General features: G+C 36.2%; 1 protein-coding gene across 12 annotated transcripts in view; it reads left to right on the forward strand.

Moving 5' to 3' along the window:
- Nucleotides 1-14,549, forward strand: part of GPHN (gephyrin) — a 278,428-nt gene that overhangs the window by 77,037 nt on the left and 186,842 nt on the right. For 11 of the 12 annotated variants that reach the window (XM_014941950.1, XM_014941953.1, XM_014941954.1 and 8 more), the window contains exon 2: nucleotides 9,789-9,867. In XM_014941950.1, the coding sequence (XP_014797436.1) occupies nucleotides 9,789-9,867 (79 nt within the window). Of the gene's footprint in view, nucleotides 1-9,788; nucleotides 9,922-14,549 lie in introns of those variants that run through there. The other variant, XM_014941959.1, reaches the window with a different exon arrangement.

The following is a 14,549-nucleotide window of genomic DNA, read 5'->3' on the forward strand; positions in this document are numbered from 1 at the left end:
GTTTTTGAGGTGGTTTCTTTTAATAGAATTCGGCAGACTATGTTGAACTGTGCAGAAAATACCTCAAGTTCCTTGAGGATGACGAGTTACCCGATTTCTGGTGTCTGGGGCTGTACGGGATGTGAGCAGAGGGAAGATGGGACGCTGAGGCCTTGTGGCCTGTAGGCTGGTCCTGGAAGTTTTTCTAAGTATCATCAGGTCTGTATGCACTTAGCTGTGCAGCAATGCAAAGAGGTGTTGCTACATGCCATAAAGTGAAGTGTGGTTTCTTAAATTCTGTCATTAATTGATCGTGCATACTTGGGCTTCACAAGTCCATGATAAGACATTTGTTTTTATGGGGCCAGAGGAAGTGGAGAGGTCACTGGAGGGGTTTACATAAGACGTGCAATGTTTATAGATAAAAAGTGTCATTAGGAAAGTGGAGTATATTTTTTCTTGTGATGCTTGTCTTTCTTAATTAAGCTGGCAGATAAGATGTGGAATGTGTTAGCATCTAGCATAGGCATACTTTATCATATTTAAAAGTGCATCTAGCTGAGATCGATTGTAGACTTGATTAGTGTGCATTGCAACCAAGAATCCATGTAAGCTGTTAAACCAGGCCTGTATAAAATGCTGTGAATTGCTTCAGGTGGTGTTAGCTAAGAAACTAAATATATTCTTTTTCTGAACTAAATAAAATGCAAGAAAACGAGGATTTAGGGATAAGAATATTGGCTTTTCAGATGAATAGAAAAAACTCTCAGACACTCCCTAAAGAAATAAGCAAAGCTGAAAATCAAGATCTTGTAGAGACTGTCCTTTAAAGGAATGGTTCTTCGTATCTGCTGTAAGTACAGCTGTCCTAATCTGTGACAGAACTAAAAATTTCAAAGTCTAAAAGGAGGTATTACTCTTCAAAAGTACTTAGCTTTTTTGTTGTTGTTTTAACTCTTCTCTTCCCCTCTCTTAGCTGTGCTTACCATCTATCCTTTTCCTTCCCATCCTTGAATTTTTTACAGTTTTACACTAAAAGAAGGTCCAACAAAAACTACTTACTGGAAATATTCGTTGGGATACAACAAACCGAAAAACCAAAATTATTTATTTCTAATGAAAGTAACAAGAGTCCAAAGGAAACATTCCATCAAACATTTAGTATTTGTAGCTTTAAGGAATTAGATATTTTTTAAATCAGATACAAACAATTAGAAGTATTTACAATGCTACATCTCCAAAGATTTGAATGTCTTTAATGGCTCGGTATTTTTCTTCTGAAGTTCACCTGATTACTGCAGTGATCACGCTGACAGTGTGATTGAATTGCAACTCAAGCTTGTTAGAATATTAGATTAAAACTCAGTACAGAATTTATAGCCTAAGGCCACACAAATATTGTAAAATTTAAATGATAAATCATTTGAAAGAGGCATAACCCTCTAGACTAATGGATACACAGGAAAAATGGCTCATTTAATTGCTGTTAGAAACTGTGAAAAACCTTTGGGGGTTTAGAATTTCATAGCCTTCAGAGAAGCTCTAATATAAATTTTACAGCATTAGCAACTGTAGCACAGAAGGCCTCCTGTTTTTTAAGAACAATTCCTGTGTCATTTAATCTATTCTTAAATCTGTTGAGAACCAGCCTGTGCACTTTCCTTGCCCTCACTGTTCTTAGAGAAAGATGATTTGTGAGTTTTCACCCCTCTAGCTCTTGGAAAATTTGTTCTCTATTTCTTATGTTTTTCTCACAGTTATTCTTCTTGTGCAGCACTATTCTTCATCTCTTCTCCCTCTGATGTTTGTTTTGGTGGTGTATTTATATAAACACGTGAGCAGCAACCATCTGATGGTTTCTTTTTGCTTTTCTTTTACCTCCTCTGAGATGTCTTACTTTTCTTTAGCACTACAGTTAGCCCCCTTTGCATATGGCTTACAGGTGGCATTACACACTGGTGCTTCCTTGTGTTTTCTAGAAAAAGTCATAGATTCACGTCTAACTTGTATTTCTGGTTTATGATCACCCCATTTTTCACTAGGTCACCTCGACCTTTCTCACCCAGAGAGAAGGGTGATTACAGTAGATTTTATCTACTGTAAAATCTACAGGTTTTACAGTAGATGAGGTTATTTTTTTGTAGTAGTACTTCTTTGTCAGCCTTCTGGCACTTAGTAGCACTTCATCTGAAGAAAACTTGCTCTGCTCTGAGATCCAGTAAAGCACAGTTTGAAGAGCTTGCTATGGGATGATCTTAAAGGTGGATGTTAAATTCTGTTGTCTTGAAAAAATATACTTAGAATTTCCCTATATTTTAGTGTATGACAAAAACTGTGTGAAAAATGAAGCAGATGACAGAAACATTCATCAGGTGCAAGGGGCAGATGTATACAGGGAGTCAAACTAATTGCTGCAGTCCTGTCTTTAAGATCTCTGAAATTGCGATTGATAGATTGTCTGCTGTGTCAACCTTTACCTGGTCAGAGGAAATAGGGACAAATACATTGTACTGGTGGTTATTGATGTGGCAGAGAAAGCACAAGAAAGCCTCTTTCTCACCCACCCAGAAGAAGCGAGCTATGGGATTTTGGTGAATTGAAATAATCAGAATAAAATAAACGTGTTCTTGCTCTTGTCTGCTGAGAACTTCTATTTGGGGAGTGAATCGAAACTGAATGAATACATGAATTGAAACTACAGCTGGTCTTGCTACTGCAATGAGTTCTGAATGCCCAATGAAAATAAATTTTAGTAAGTAAGTTGAAGTTACTGGTTTGCTCTTTTACTGCAAACAGGTTAATCTTGACAGTGTGCTTTCTTTGATCTGCAGGCTTTGGCTGACAGCTTGCAGAAGCAGACTTTGTCTTCCTTTTTTTTCCTATCACATTTTCACATTCCTTCTTACAATAAAAATTTCCACCAGTTCATACGTTCTGTAACTTGTTCCGAGCTGTTGTACCTTGACCTCCGTATTTCTGATGACAAACTTTTCAAACATGAAAGGGAAAACGAGCTCTAATGGCAATGAGATCAGGACCTTCTCAGCTACTTTTGCTTCTCTGAAACTCTTTGTGTTCATGATTTGTTCTTCAGCAGTAGAAATTAAGTGGTTATGTAAATGGAAAGGATACAATACAGACTTAAAAAGACCCTGCTTACTCTTGGAATGCAATACTTTCTCCTCACGGGGTGAAAAAATAGTTTACATCTGGGTTTATGCAAAGAGTGTTAACCATCTCTGATGCTGCATATGCTGTACACCTTAATTTCAGCAACACAGTGTTTTGAATTTGCTACTATTATTTATCACTAGTTTAATTAGTTCTATACTTAAAAAAGAAAAAAATACAATCCATATAAAAGAGACACCTTTCTTCATATGACTATTTCAGATCTTTTAATGTTTCATTTAAATTAAATGTTTTGTTACCTTCTTTTTTTTTTTTTGCTCATAGCTCTCAGGTCAGAATATGTGAACCTGTGGAAGGGGCAGTATATTTTCTGTCACATGGCCATGCTCACACCTAAGCAAATCTTTTGAGTGCTATTTATTTGTATGCACTAAATACTGCCATGCTTTAACACAGTTTTAATTTTTTTTCCACTGTGACATTTTTGCCCAGATACTGCACAACCTACTATTAGTAACTGTGTTAAGGTGGTGCTGCAACTACTTTTGTTGTAAAATAGTTGTGGGTTAAAACTGAAAGTGTTGCTGTTTTATTATTTCATTCTCCTATGTTCATTATTAGTAGAATGAAGTTTAAAATAGAAATGAAAAGGGAAGGAAACTTGAAATTTGGGGTGCATTGATACCTGGCAATTTTGAAAATGGCTTTTTGATTAACTGCCATGGGTTTACGTGATCAAAAGATAAGACAACATCGTCCTTCAGTCTTTCCGTTGGTCTTTCAGGTCTCCCCTTTTAAACCTGTTTAACCTAGGCATGAAAAAATAGCAATAACAGGATAACAGAAAACTAACTGCAGTGTGCCAAAAAGGATACTGTTATCTATAAATTAAGTTAAAATTAGCAGCCAGGCAAAGAGGAAACTCAGATTTTTACCCCCAAGAGAAGACAAATTGGTATTGACAGGTGCTTTCGCATGCATGGCTTTGTATTGGCTTTAGCTCTCTTCCTTGTGTTGGTATCAAAGAGAAATCTGGATTTATTATGGTGATAGTGAATGGTATTTAGGCAACAAAGATCACAAGTTTTTAGGAAGCCATCATGCATGATTTCTGCTAGTCACAGATGACGTACTTTCTTAGCAGTTATGAACATTTGCAATTTGCATGCAGACTACTAGTTCTTTTTGTTCTGTAAGTATGTCAGAGATTTGTGTGCAGATATGCAAATAGCAGAAGTGCATGTCATAATTAATTTACTGTCTTCTGGAATAGACCTGATGAAGGTACTACAAGACTTCTGTAATACGCTGTCTGTTTTATGGATGTTTTCTGGTTGATGTGCAGTCACTTGAAAAATACAGCAGTAGCAGAGAAAAGAGGCAGGATATTTATCTCTGATGTTACTGTTTGTGGGACAGTAATCAAAATAAGGCAAAATACCTTAAAATCATTTTAATACTAAGAGAATCAATCTTTACATTCTGGTACTATCCCATTCCTTTGCCTTCTCTAAAGTATGCCTATTGGACAGGTATTCTGTGTCTGCAGGAGAACAGACTTTTGAAGAAAGGTGTTTTGAGATCTGAGGGAAAAAGTTCTGTTACTTTCTTATATCCTAAAACATAAGCTTCCTTAGCGGTGTTTGTTATGTCTTGAAGTCAACAATGTGCACAATTACAATAGGTAAAAGTGGGTGTTTGCAGCAATGTGTACAAGTTTGGGCCTATAAAAACAAAATACTTGAATCCTACTACATTGGCATGCAGTGCATGGAACAGAACCACCTGAATCTCAAATGAGAATAATGCTACTGCAAGCAAAAGCAGACTAGAATACAAAGCTGTGCCAGGTCAGTACTTTCCAGAGCATCCCAAGTGTATTAAATATTTTTTGTATTTATTAGCTGCTGAATGAATCTGCTATAAAAACCTAAATGTATGAATGATCCTATAAAAAGGTAGGTAAGGAGGAGAGATCTGCCATGGAAAGCATGCTGGAAATACTACAGACAGACGAAGAAGTTCTGAGAAAAAGAACTGATCTCGGGAGATGTCACTAAAAGACAAAAATGTAAGAAATTGATACCTTGTACTTCAGTGCATACTGTTTCATGTTGTAGTAGTCCATGTATTTTTGAATTAATAGTGCATCACATTTATCAATTACTATCTTTGAGTGCAGCATTTTGGTTGTTAGAATGGTTTTTATCAATAGGTAATCACAACTAGCCTAAAAGCAGTTCTGAATTCTGAGAACCAGGAGGGAAACCTGGCAGGTAATAGGGTAATAGTAGTTTACAATTTTCTGAACTTGCATATTTTGATACTGGGGAGCTAAACATTATTATTCATTATTCTTAACCAAACTACATATAGCCCTTCATTTTTTGAGGGTAACAATTGCATTTTTTTCTAAAGCATATGATATGAAAACGATGACTAACAGTTGTAGAATTGGAAGTGCTTTGATTTAAAGAGGACTTTTGGTTCACTGTGAATACACTGTGAGATAAGAGGCTAAGTGACAGTTTTAAAGGCCTATATAGGTTTCAAGTTGTAGGACCTATTATTTTTTTTTTTTGTAAAAAGGGTTAGGTTCACAACAGATTATATCCTGCCTCTGCTTGAAGAAAATATTAGTTTACCTTCAGAATTGAAGAACTTTTGCTTTTCATTTTGGAAATCAACAGGCTAATAATCTGTTTTCCTTCAGTATGGTCTCATTTAATGCTCTGCTAAAGGAAAGGGGAAAAAAATTGACATGGACAGATCTAGAAGTTCACAAATGCCAAGTGGGAAGGCTTCACAACCGTTGTAAACTGGATGTTTGCACATTGGAGTGTGAATGCTGATTTTAACCTTTTCATAAGGAATTTTGTATGCTGTGTAGTTGACAAGTGAGAACTATATTCCCTCCCTGGCTTCCCATCTCCATTATTTCCTAGGTATAAGACTAGACGGGGGTCAGAAGCACAATGTCAGTAACAGAAACCAGGAGCTGAAAGTAGAAGGTTGAGAGAATTGGAGCTATTGCTAAAACCTCTCTGCTTTTGATACATGTAACAGCTTACTTTGAAGTCCAACTCTTTCATGTATGTTTAGGGATTTTTCCTTAGTGTGATGTTTTTCAGACTATGTGTTTCTGTGGTAGGAGTGGGTTCAGTCTATGCCAGTGAAATTTGTGCCACTATTTAATTTCTTTAAAAAATATTTTTAGTATCGTGGAGCAAATGTGTTTTAGGGACTCTTTCTTTTTTTGCCATTCTCCTTGTCTATGAGGAAGTATATGTGGGGGATGTAATACAGATCAGAGACTCAGCGACTAAGTGTATACATAGAGGGGAGCAGCTAACAATTCTATATCTCTTCAAAAATCATGCACTCAACACTTTAAAATACTTGCTAGTATAAATGTAGGGGGGTTAAAATTTTTTTTGAAACAGAACAATAAAATCCTGCATGGGGAGTGTGTTCGTACAGGTGTCCTATACAAAAGTCTCCTTTGGTTGTGCTTTAAAAACAAGAAGTTAGGGAAGGCCTTTGTATGTGTAGCACAATTTGTGGGTATGATGCAAATTTTCTTCTGCCTTTTCTTCTGTCAAACCTTAAAGCACCATCGATCATCCTGAGCTTTCTGCCATACCATCAAACAGTTTCACCCTATGTCCTGTTTGGAATAAATAGTTTGCATTTCAATCAGAGTATACCATTCTTTAAAATGCATGCAATTTTGATTTACAGCTTTCTAAGCCATGGGAAATGTACTACCTACTCTGATTGCTTCCACCCCATCTTTACTGCTCAACATTTGTTTTCTTTCCTATGTTAGAGTTTGCAAGGATGTGAGGGGAGTGTGGCTGTGCTTGTACACAGGTCAGTAAAGACTGAAGTCTTCCTGTAAGAGGTCTTTTTCCAGCCCATTCCACTGAATGGCTTCTCACTGGAAGCTCTCCTGTTGCTATCAATGCTAGTAATTTAGTTGGCAATTATAGTCAAATGTTAATTATCAGAAGTGTGATTTTGGTGAATGTTAACTGAACTGTTGGAATTCTTGGTTGTTAAAACTGGGTTTGAAATTTTTCACATTTATCTGAGGCATCTTTTTTCTGAATCTGGCTAGACCAGTAACCTAAGAAGAGGCTCGCTTGCAAATTTGCAGCTTCCCAGTGTTTGTAGATATTTCAGTGTTGTTGAGATACCCTTTTAATGAATGAAGCTGAAAACTGCAAGCCTTCCCTCTCATTAGCAGAGCTGGGCAATACAAGCTTTTGCTAAAAAGAGTATTACAATATTAGACGTATGTTAAGACAAGTGAGGCAATGACAGTCTCTGGCATATCTAGGCTTTCATTTTAAATGTTAACTTCAAACACATTTTGTTTTATAAACTTTGAGTTACAGACAGACAATGGTTAGTTTTACTGACAAGATAATTTTATGTTGTTATTTTTAATTTTCCCTTTAAAAAAGTGTAAGAACAGTCACAATAGTTTCCTCAATTATAATTGTGGTTACTTTGGATGAGGAGATTGGAAAAGATAGCAGAAAAATATAGCATGTTTAGATTAAATGTTTAATGCTTAATAAATATTTGACATGTCAGTAGTGAAAAAACCATCATTATCAACCATCTTTTTAATTCATGATGTATGGTGTTGGCATAGGAGATACGTTGATACATCACTAGTGTAGGATTTATGAAAAGACAGTATGTAAAATGTTCTGTTTACTGTTTTCTTGCTAACTTTGACAAAAGGCAAATGCAAACTATCAAATATCAACTTACCTGGGATTTTTTTATTCTATAAAATTTAGAGTGTAGGTTGTTTGCGAGTCTGCTGATTTGCTGCTGATAATCCATTAACTCAGGAATTAAGAGACTTTGTAAATTTAAGGGTCTTGGCTTCAGTGCAATAGATAGGCATGGAAACAAAAAAAATCTGAAGGCTCAGGGTGTTCAAGGTGAGCTTCCCCTGGCAAGGTAGAGGTAGCTCTTTCAAACTCAGTACAGGTAACTTTCAATTTAGTACGGAGACAATGATTAAACTCTCTCAGGAGGAACAAGCCAGGAGTTCTGGACTTTGGTAGCACAAGTTGCTGCTCTTTAATCTGAAGATCTCTGGCAGTTACCGCAAAGATAAGAGTCTTGTGATACACTGCCTGGCTTTCAGGGGTTGTGTGTGAGGAAAAACTGTCAGGTAGTGTTTTCAGAGAAGCTTAGGATATCAACTGGTTATTACAGTGTTGAAGTAAACTTCTTAATGTTATCAGCACTTAACAAATACTGCTGCTGTTGTCATATATTATTCACTGTCAGGCTCTGTGTGAGACCCGGGGCCAGTACCTGTTCCATCAGCTACCCCAGCTCCTTCTTCTGCAACCCCTTCTTCCAGTGCTTGTCTTTCCCAGCAGGCTAACTGGCTTCACGCTTGTGAGATGCGTTGGCAATGAGGGGTACTAGTAGAAACATTTTGCAGTTTTGCAGTGTGTTAGATAGGTCTGTCACATTATGTATCATAATCTGTGAAAATAACATATTTTGGGAATGATTTGCATTTTTTCGTTGCTGGTGATGCACATGAATACTTATAGATGTAAGTTAAAAAGAATATCTTTCATTTAGAGGGGAAAAAAGTAGGAATACTTGCTTTTGCAGATGATTTTAAATGCATCCCTTTTCACCAAATGAGAGGCTGTGTTCTGTGTTGGAAGATGAGCAGTAATGCGTTTCTTCATAAGCTCTCTTATGTCTGGCAGATTACCTTGCTAGTTATGGCAAATTGATCCTTACGCTGATTTTGCTGTATCACAGCCTCTGTATCCTTCTGAAAGTTTGCTGTAGTCAGAAATAACTGTAATTCCTTTGAACTGATGATGACTTTTTAAAAGCATCTGTGCCTCTACTTTTTATCTTCCTTTCAAATTGACTGTGGTGTTTAAGAGAAATGAGCCTGCTTGTGGGAATGGGGTGCATATGCTGAGAGAATTAGCCAAGGGAGCAGATTTGGAGTTTCTGTTTTAAATCCTGTTGTGTTTTTTTTTTTTTTTTTTTTAATGTAGTAAATAAAATGAAAGCACATTAACACTTTTTTTAAACTTCTGTGAAATTTACTGTGTTGTAATTTCAATTATGAAAGTAACTAGCTGCTTTACATACACTTTATAAGTTAATTATAAGATGTTGTAATAGATTTTTATTCTTAATTGTTTATTTTGGCTATTTTTAATATTAAACACCTTTGCTAACCCATGACCAGCTGTGAACTTAAATACATAACAATCCACTGTTTCTGATTAGGTAAAGAATACTGACCTGTGCATGATTAAGAACTCTGCTGATAAGTGTATGGATATCTGTGTGTACTTGTGCATCCAGTGTTTGTGCTTGAGGCTTTCTGTAGCCACAGGTAGAGAAGCAGTAAGGACATCAGCTGAAACTGATTGTTTCTGTGTAATATGTGATACACTGTTTATCACTTTCTGTTGAGTTGACTTATTTTGAAATTAGGTGAAACCTTACTGAAAATGAGACTTTATATATGAGCATTCAAATTACTGCCAACACTGAAAAGCATTTCTAGTTAATCAAGAGAACTGCATTCTGTCCTTAAATTTCCACCTCTTTTGTTTCTCTGTTTTTGTTTTGTTTTGTTTTAATTTTATTTCTATTTTTTTTAGTGAGTGACAGTTGCTTCAGGAACCTTGCCGAGGATCGTAGTGGGATAAACCTTAAAGATCTGGTCCAAGACCCTTCTTTGTGAGTATCTGGCTCTTATTGCTAAGCAAAGAAAAGCTTCTTCATGATATCCTTGTGAGTAGTTTTGTAATTATTTAAAGTAGTAGTATGATGAAGTACACTTAGTGTTTTAGTGGTAATATGCTTGCCAAGTTGTTAGTCTTTACTACAGACAAATATTATTAAAGCACATTGATTTTTACCTGCTTCTGTCCATGAACTAAAATCCAGTGAGCACATACAGTAAGAGGTACAAGAGCAGTCATCAGAGGTAAGATTGTGCATGCTGGTATATCTATGGAGGAGTTGTATGCACGATGTCGCCCCTCCGTGTTTAAGGAGGAACTGCACTAATAATTAGGCGATTGCTGGATAATTATATTATTGTCAGTTTTCTTAACATGTAGAATCTTTTTTCTTTGTATGTGATTTCATACACCTGATACTTATTTCTTCTTCCACTAGCTGCTTAAATTCAAGTGTATGAGCAAATGATTTAATTTTTACCTCATGGCAAGACTAGCAGTCTTCATCTGTGTTGTATTTTCCTCTAAAATAAAATTCAACCTCATGAGCTCTGAGCCAGACTTGAAATTATATCGAACCTTTTTGTGTTTGTTTTTCTTTTTTTCTCTTCAGTTAACTTCAGTACTAGCTGAAAATGTTTGTGTTAGTGTGCACAGGTGTACCACGTGTTATGAGAGAAGGGAGAGAGGGGAAAAATTCACATCTTTTTAACATGTATAATAGTGCATTCCACAGTGGGTCCTCACGTGATGAACCTTTCCACTGGCAGAGCACACTTTTCAGTATTGGAGTAGTGGAAAGTAAGGTATATTTGACATCTTATTTCAATTACTGGGGGCTTTTAGTAATGAAGTAGATGCAGAATTTTTTTTGTCATGTTGCTACAGGTAAATGACATATGCATATATATAGATGCATTCTTGAGAAATTTTGACATAATGTATGTAGTATTTGATAATTTATACTTCTGAAATAAGAGGTACAGGGGACCGGTATAGTTGTTGCTTGAGAGCCACAGAATGAATGCAGTAGGTAAATTTTGAATAATTATTACCTAAATGTTGAAGTCAAGGTGATTTCAAAGATCTTAATTTTCAACCAAGATTTGCCATTTACTTTCAAAAAGGGTTAATTGCCTTTGTTGTTGAATGCTTGTTTTCCTTGCTGTTTACCAAGAGTGATGAAAACTTCTAGTTTCCTTCCCTGACCCTAACTTACATGAAGAAGATTGTAATAAATTATTGTAATCTGCAAAATAAACAAAACGGATTTCTGTTGCTTATGGCATCAGAAATGTGACTGCAATGTAGTAATTTGTATCACTTTGAAAGATTGAATAATGTCTCAAAGCATCGGTTAGGTCTCAAGGACTGTTCATGACACTTCTATTGTATGACAGATTATAGCGCAAGGAAAGTCTGCTTTTTCCTGCCTGATGATTAACGTATAGACTTTGTTTTTTCTTTCCAAATTTATATTCTTGTGGTTTCATGACTGAGCACCTCTTAAGAGTTCTTGCAAAATGTGTAATTGTGTGAGTGGATCTCCAAAATGAAAAAACAATCTAAGGCTATTGTTCAGTCCAGCCTTTTGTAGGTGATTCTAAGGTCCCATGGCATCTGAATTCTTTATTATGCAAAGAGAAATGCAAAGGACAGCATTGGGTGGAAGCATAAGAGTGCCAGCCAAAGAGATGTTTTAACCTTTTTTTGAAATAAGAATAAAGTTTAATTAAAATCTTTAAAGTATTTGGCTAAGATTTTCACCTATAATGATACCTGAAATAGCAAAATAACATTTTATTCATCCTCTTACCAGTTTTAACATTTATGGTTTAGTATTTCTTTGGTGCTCATTCACTTTGACTGTAGACAAACCGCCTCTTTTCTATGTAACCTAATATCAGATACCAGCATCAGAGTCAAATTAAAAATTTAGGTGCTTTCTCTGCAAGTGGCTCTGTCACTCTGAAGGTTTGCGGTGCATTTGTAATGTATGACATAAAATAGTTTAACAAAAAGAGTACAAGAGATTTTAGGTTCATTAGCATATAAATAGGTAATAGTGTATACTTTTAATAGGTGCTCACATTACTAGCAGATGATGGGTTAGCAGCAGAGGTAGAAATAGAGTATAATACACCAAGAGGATAGTATATTAAAAAAAAAGTTTAGTGGTTTTAGATTAGGATCATTTGATACGTCATGTAAAATGCATTTTGAATGCTGCCCATTTTTTGTGAGGCTTGGCTACTTCACACAGTTTTCTAAGCTACATTGGCATCTCCCTTGCTGTTTTCAACTCTTAGCTCCATCACAACTTCTCTTTTGTTATTGCCGAAGGCTTTCTCTGGAAGGCTGAATGTGTGTCTTTACATTGAAATGAAACTCTATAAAGACAGCATTGTAAGTTTTTTCTTATTAGTGTCTGATTTATATCAAGTGTGCCTAATTGTCATGTTAGTCTTTATTCCCCAATTGATTTCTCAGTTAGAGCAGTCTGGACTCTGTAAACATGAGCTACTTTCAGTTCTCTCAACATTAGTAATAAAAACTCTGCTCCTCAAGTCAGGAGTTTGATCCTCTCTTTTTATTTGTATGTGCTTTACTTTGTTGATGAAAATAGAAATGCTGCTTTAATAAAAAAACCAAGCATATCAAATAAACAGAAGTGAGGAGTTACTGCCTGACTGCCTGTGGGAGAAGGAAGCATGCAACAACTTTACAATTAAATCTCATTTTGTAGTTAATTACAGAAAAGTCGACTTTGAACAAAAAGTTGATTCGATGTTCAACTGAAAAGGTGGTTTGACAGTTAACTGCTGTTCTGTATTCATTGCAACTGATCACAGAATGGTTTGGGTTGGAAGGGACCTTTAAACGTCATCTAGTCCTACCTTCCTGCAATGTGCAATCAGCTAGATCAGGTTGCTTAGAGCCCCATGATGCCTTTGCTGTGTAAAGTGTCCAGTTTTGGACACAAAACTTACTAATGTAGAGGTGTGTAGGAGAATGGCAAGAGGAGAAGGCGGTTAGAAAGTTCAGTGTATGACAGGTGTTACTTGATTTAGAAAACAGCAGTGGAAGAGAGGAAGTATGAGTCGCCTACAGTACATATAAGATTATTAAAGGGATTGTACTTTTTGGCTGATGAGAAAGAATTAGTTCAATTTATAGCAGATGAGATTGTTTGGGTAGTTGGAAAAAATTCTAAATGTCAGTGTGATAAAGAAACTGGAATCTATTTCTAAGAATGTCAGGAAGAGCTCTGCGGATTACAGTGTATGTGTATTTGATCCTGTGTAGGTACAGGGAGCTGGAAGGGCAGACTTATTTTTCTATTTTTTTTCCTTCTATGCGAAAGGTAAGCATTCTAGCAGTTTGGCATCAGCATAGTTAACATCACCAAAAAACAAATGGAACTTACTTTGATTACTATATATGTAACTTAATGTGGCTATGAATATTCAAATACTATGATTTGGCTTAGATCATGCACCCCCTCCAGCCCTGCTTATCACGCCAGCAACACATAAAAAATATTTAAAATTTTGCATTCTACAGGGAACATTTGTCTATGTAAGAAGACTATAGGTGTCTTTATAGGTATTTGTCCTAAACAGCAGAGCTGCAAAGAACAGGTGTAATCAGAGGAACTAGGCTGATGATTCTTAGATGGTGGTGTGGATGTTCTTCAGACTCTGTTCAGCTGAGGTAAAAGGCAGTGGAACAATTTAAGATGCTTGGGAAGTCCTGCTTTTGTGGGGAAACCCTTGAGGCTCTGTAGCAAGGCAAAATTTCTAAAGTTGGTGCTCAAGGAAAGACAGAAAATTGATCTGTTCGTTTGGCTCCTCACTCGAGCACTGTATGCTACCCTCTTTCTTCCCCTCCTTCTCCACCCTCAATACCCAATCCATGCTTAGAAGAGAAAAGTGTTAGATGGAATTCAATATGGCTATCACCTGAAACTCCTTCTAGGTTCTTTACAGCTGAATTTATTCTAACTGTAAGCTATTTAAATACACCTCTGAAGAATTAGAGGGTTAGGTATAACTCCACCTACTTCAAGTAGAAGTTCTATGTGTAGCCATTCCCAAGTTTTAGCTCTTACCATCACTTTATAAGATGTTACTTTCAGCTGTAGCCTGTATATAGACATAAAGTTTACAAAATGCTTGTCTAGACAGAAAGGAGGATGCTTTTAATCTCTCTGTGCAATTCAGTAGCTGCAGCTGTATATAGTCACTGATATGCATTTGTTTTGGAAACATCTTCAGAGCTTCTTGGAATGAACAAGAGATTCTGAATAGCTTCTAGGCAAAATCATGTCACATCTAAATTGCGTTTCATAACTCCTTCAGGTTGTCTGACTTCAATCTTCAATTAAGAGGGGGTAGATAAGTCTAAAAGGGAAGAGCAGGTAACTTTTGACAGAAGATCAGAAGTTGTTTTAATACCTATGTACTACAGAACTTTTTTTGTTGTTGTTGTTAAACATTTTGAAAAGAAAATGTTATTTATCTTCCATGTAATTGTACTAGAAAGACAACCAAAATGTTAATTAATAATTCACAAGTATAACAGGTGGGTGTTAGAAACTCCTGGATGAACTTTGGATTCCATCAGAAGTCATCTTTGTCACTGCCTTGTTGTATTTTACAAGCGGAGGAGGAGGAG

Source organism: Calidris pugnax, unplaced genomic scaffold (assembly GCF_001431845.1).
Source record: "Calidris pugnax isolate Ruff unplaced genomic scaffold, ASM143184v1 scaffold56, whole genome shotgun sequence".
NCBI lineage: Eukaryota > Metazoa > Chordata > Aves > Charadriiformes > Scolopacidae > Calidris > Calidris pugnax.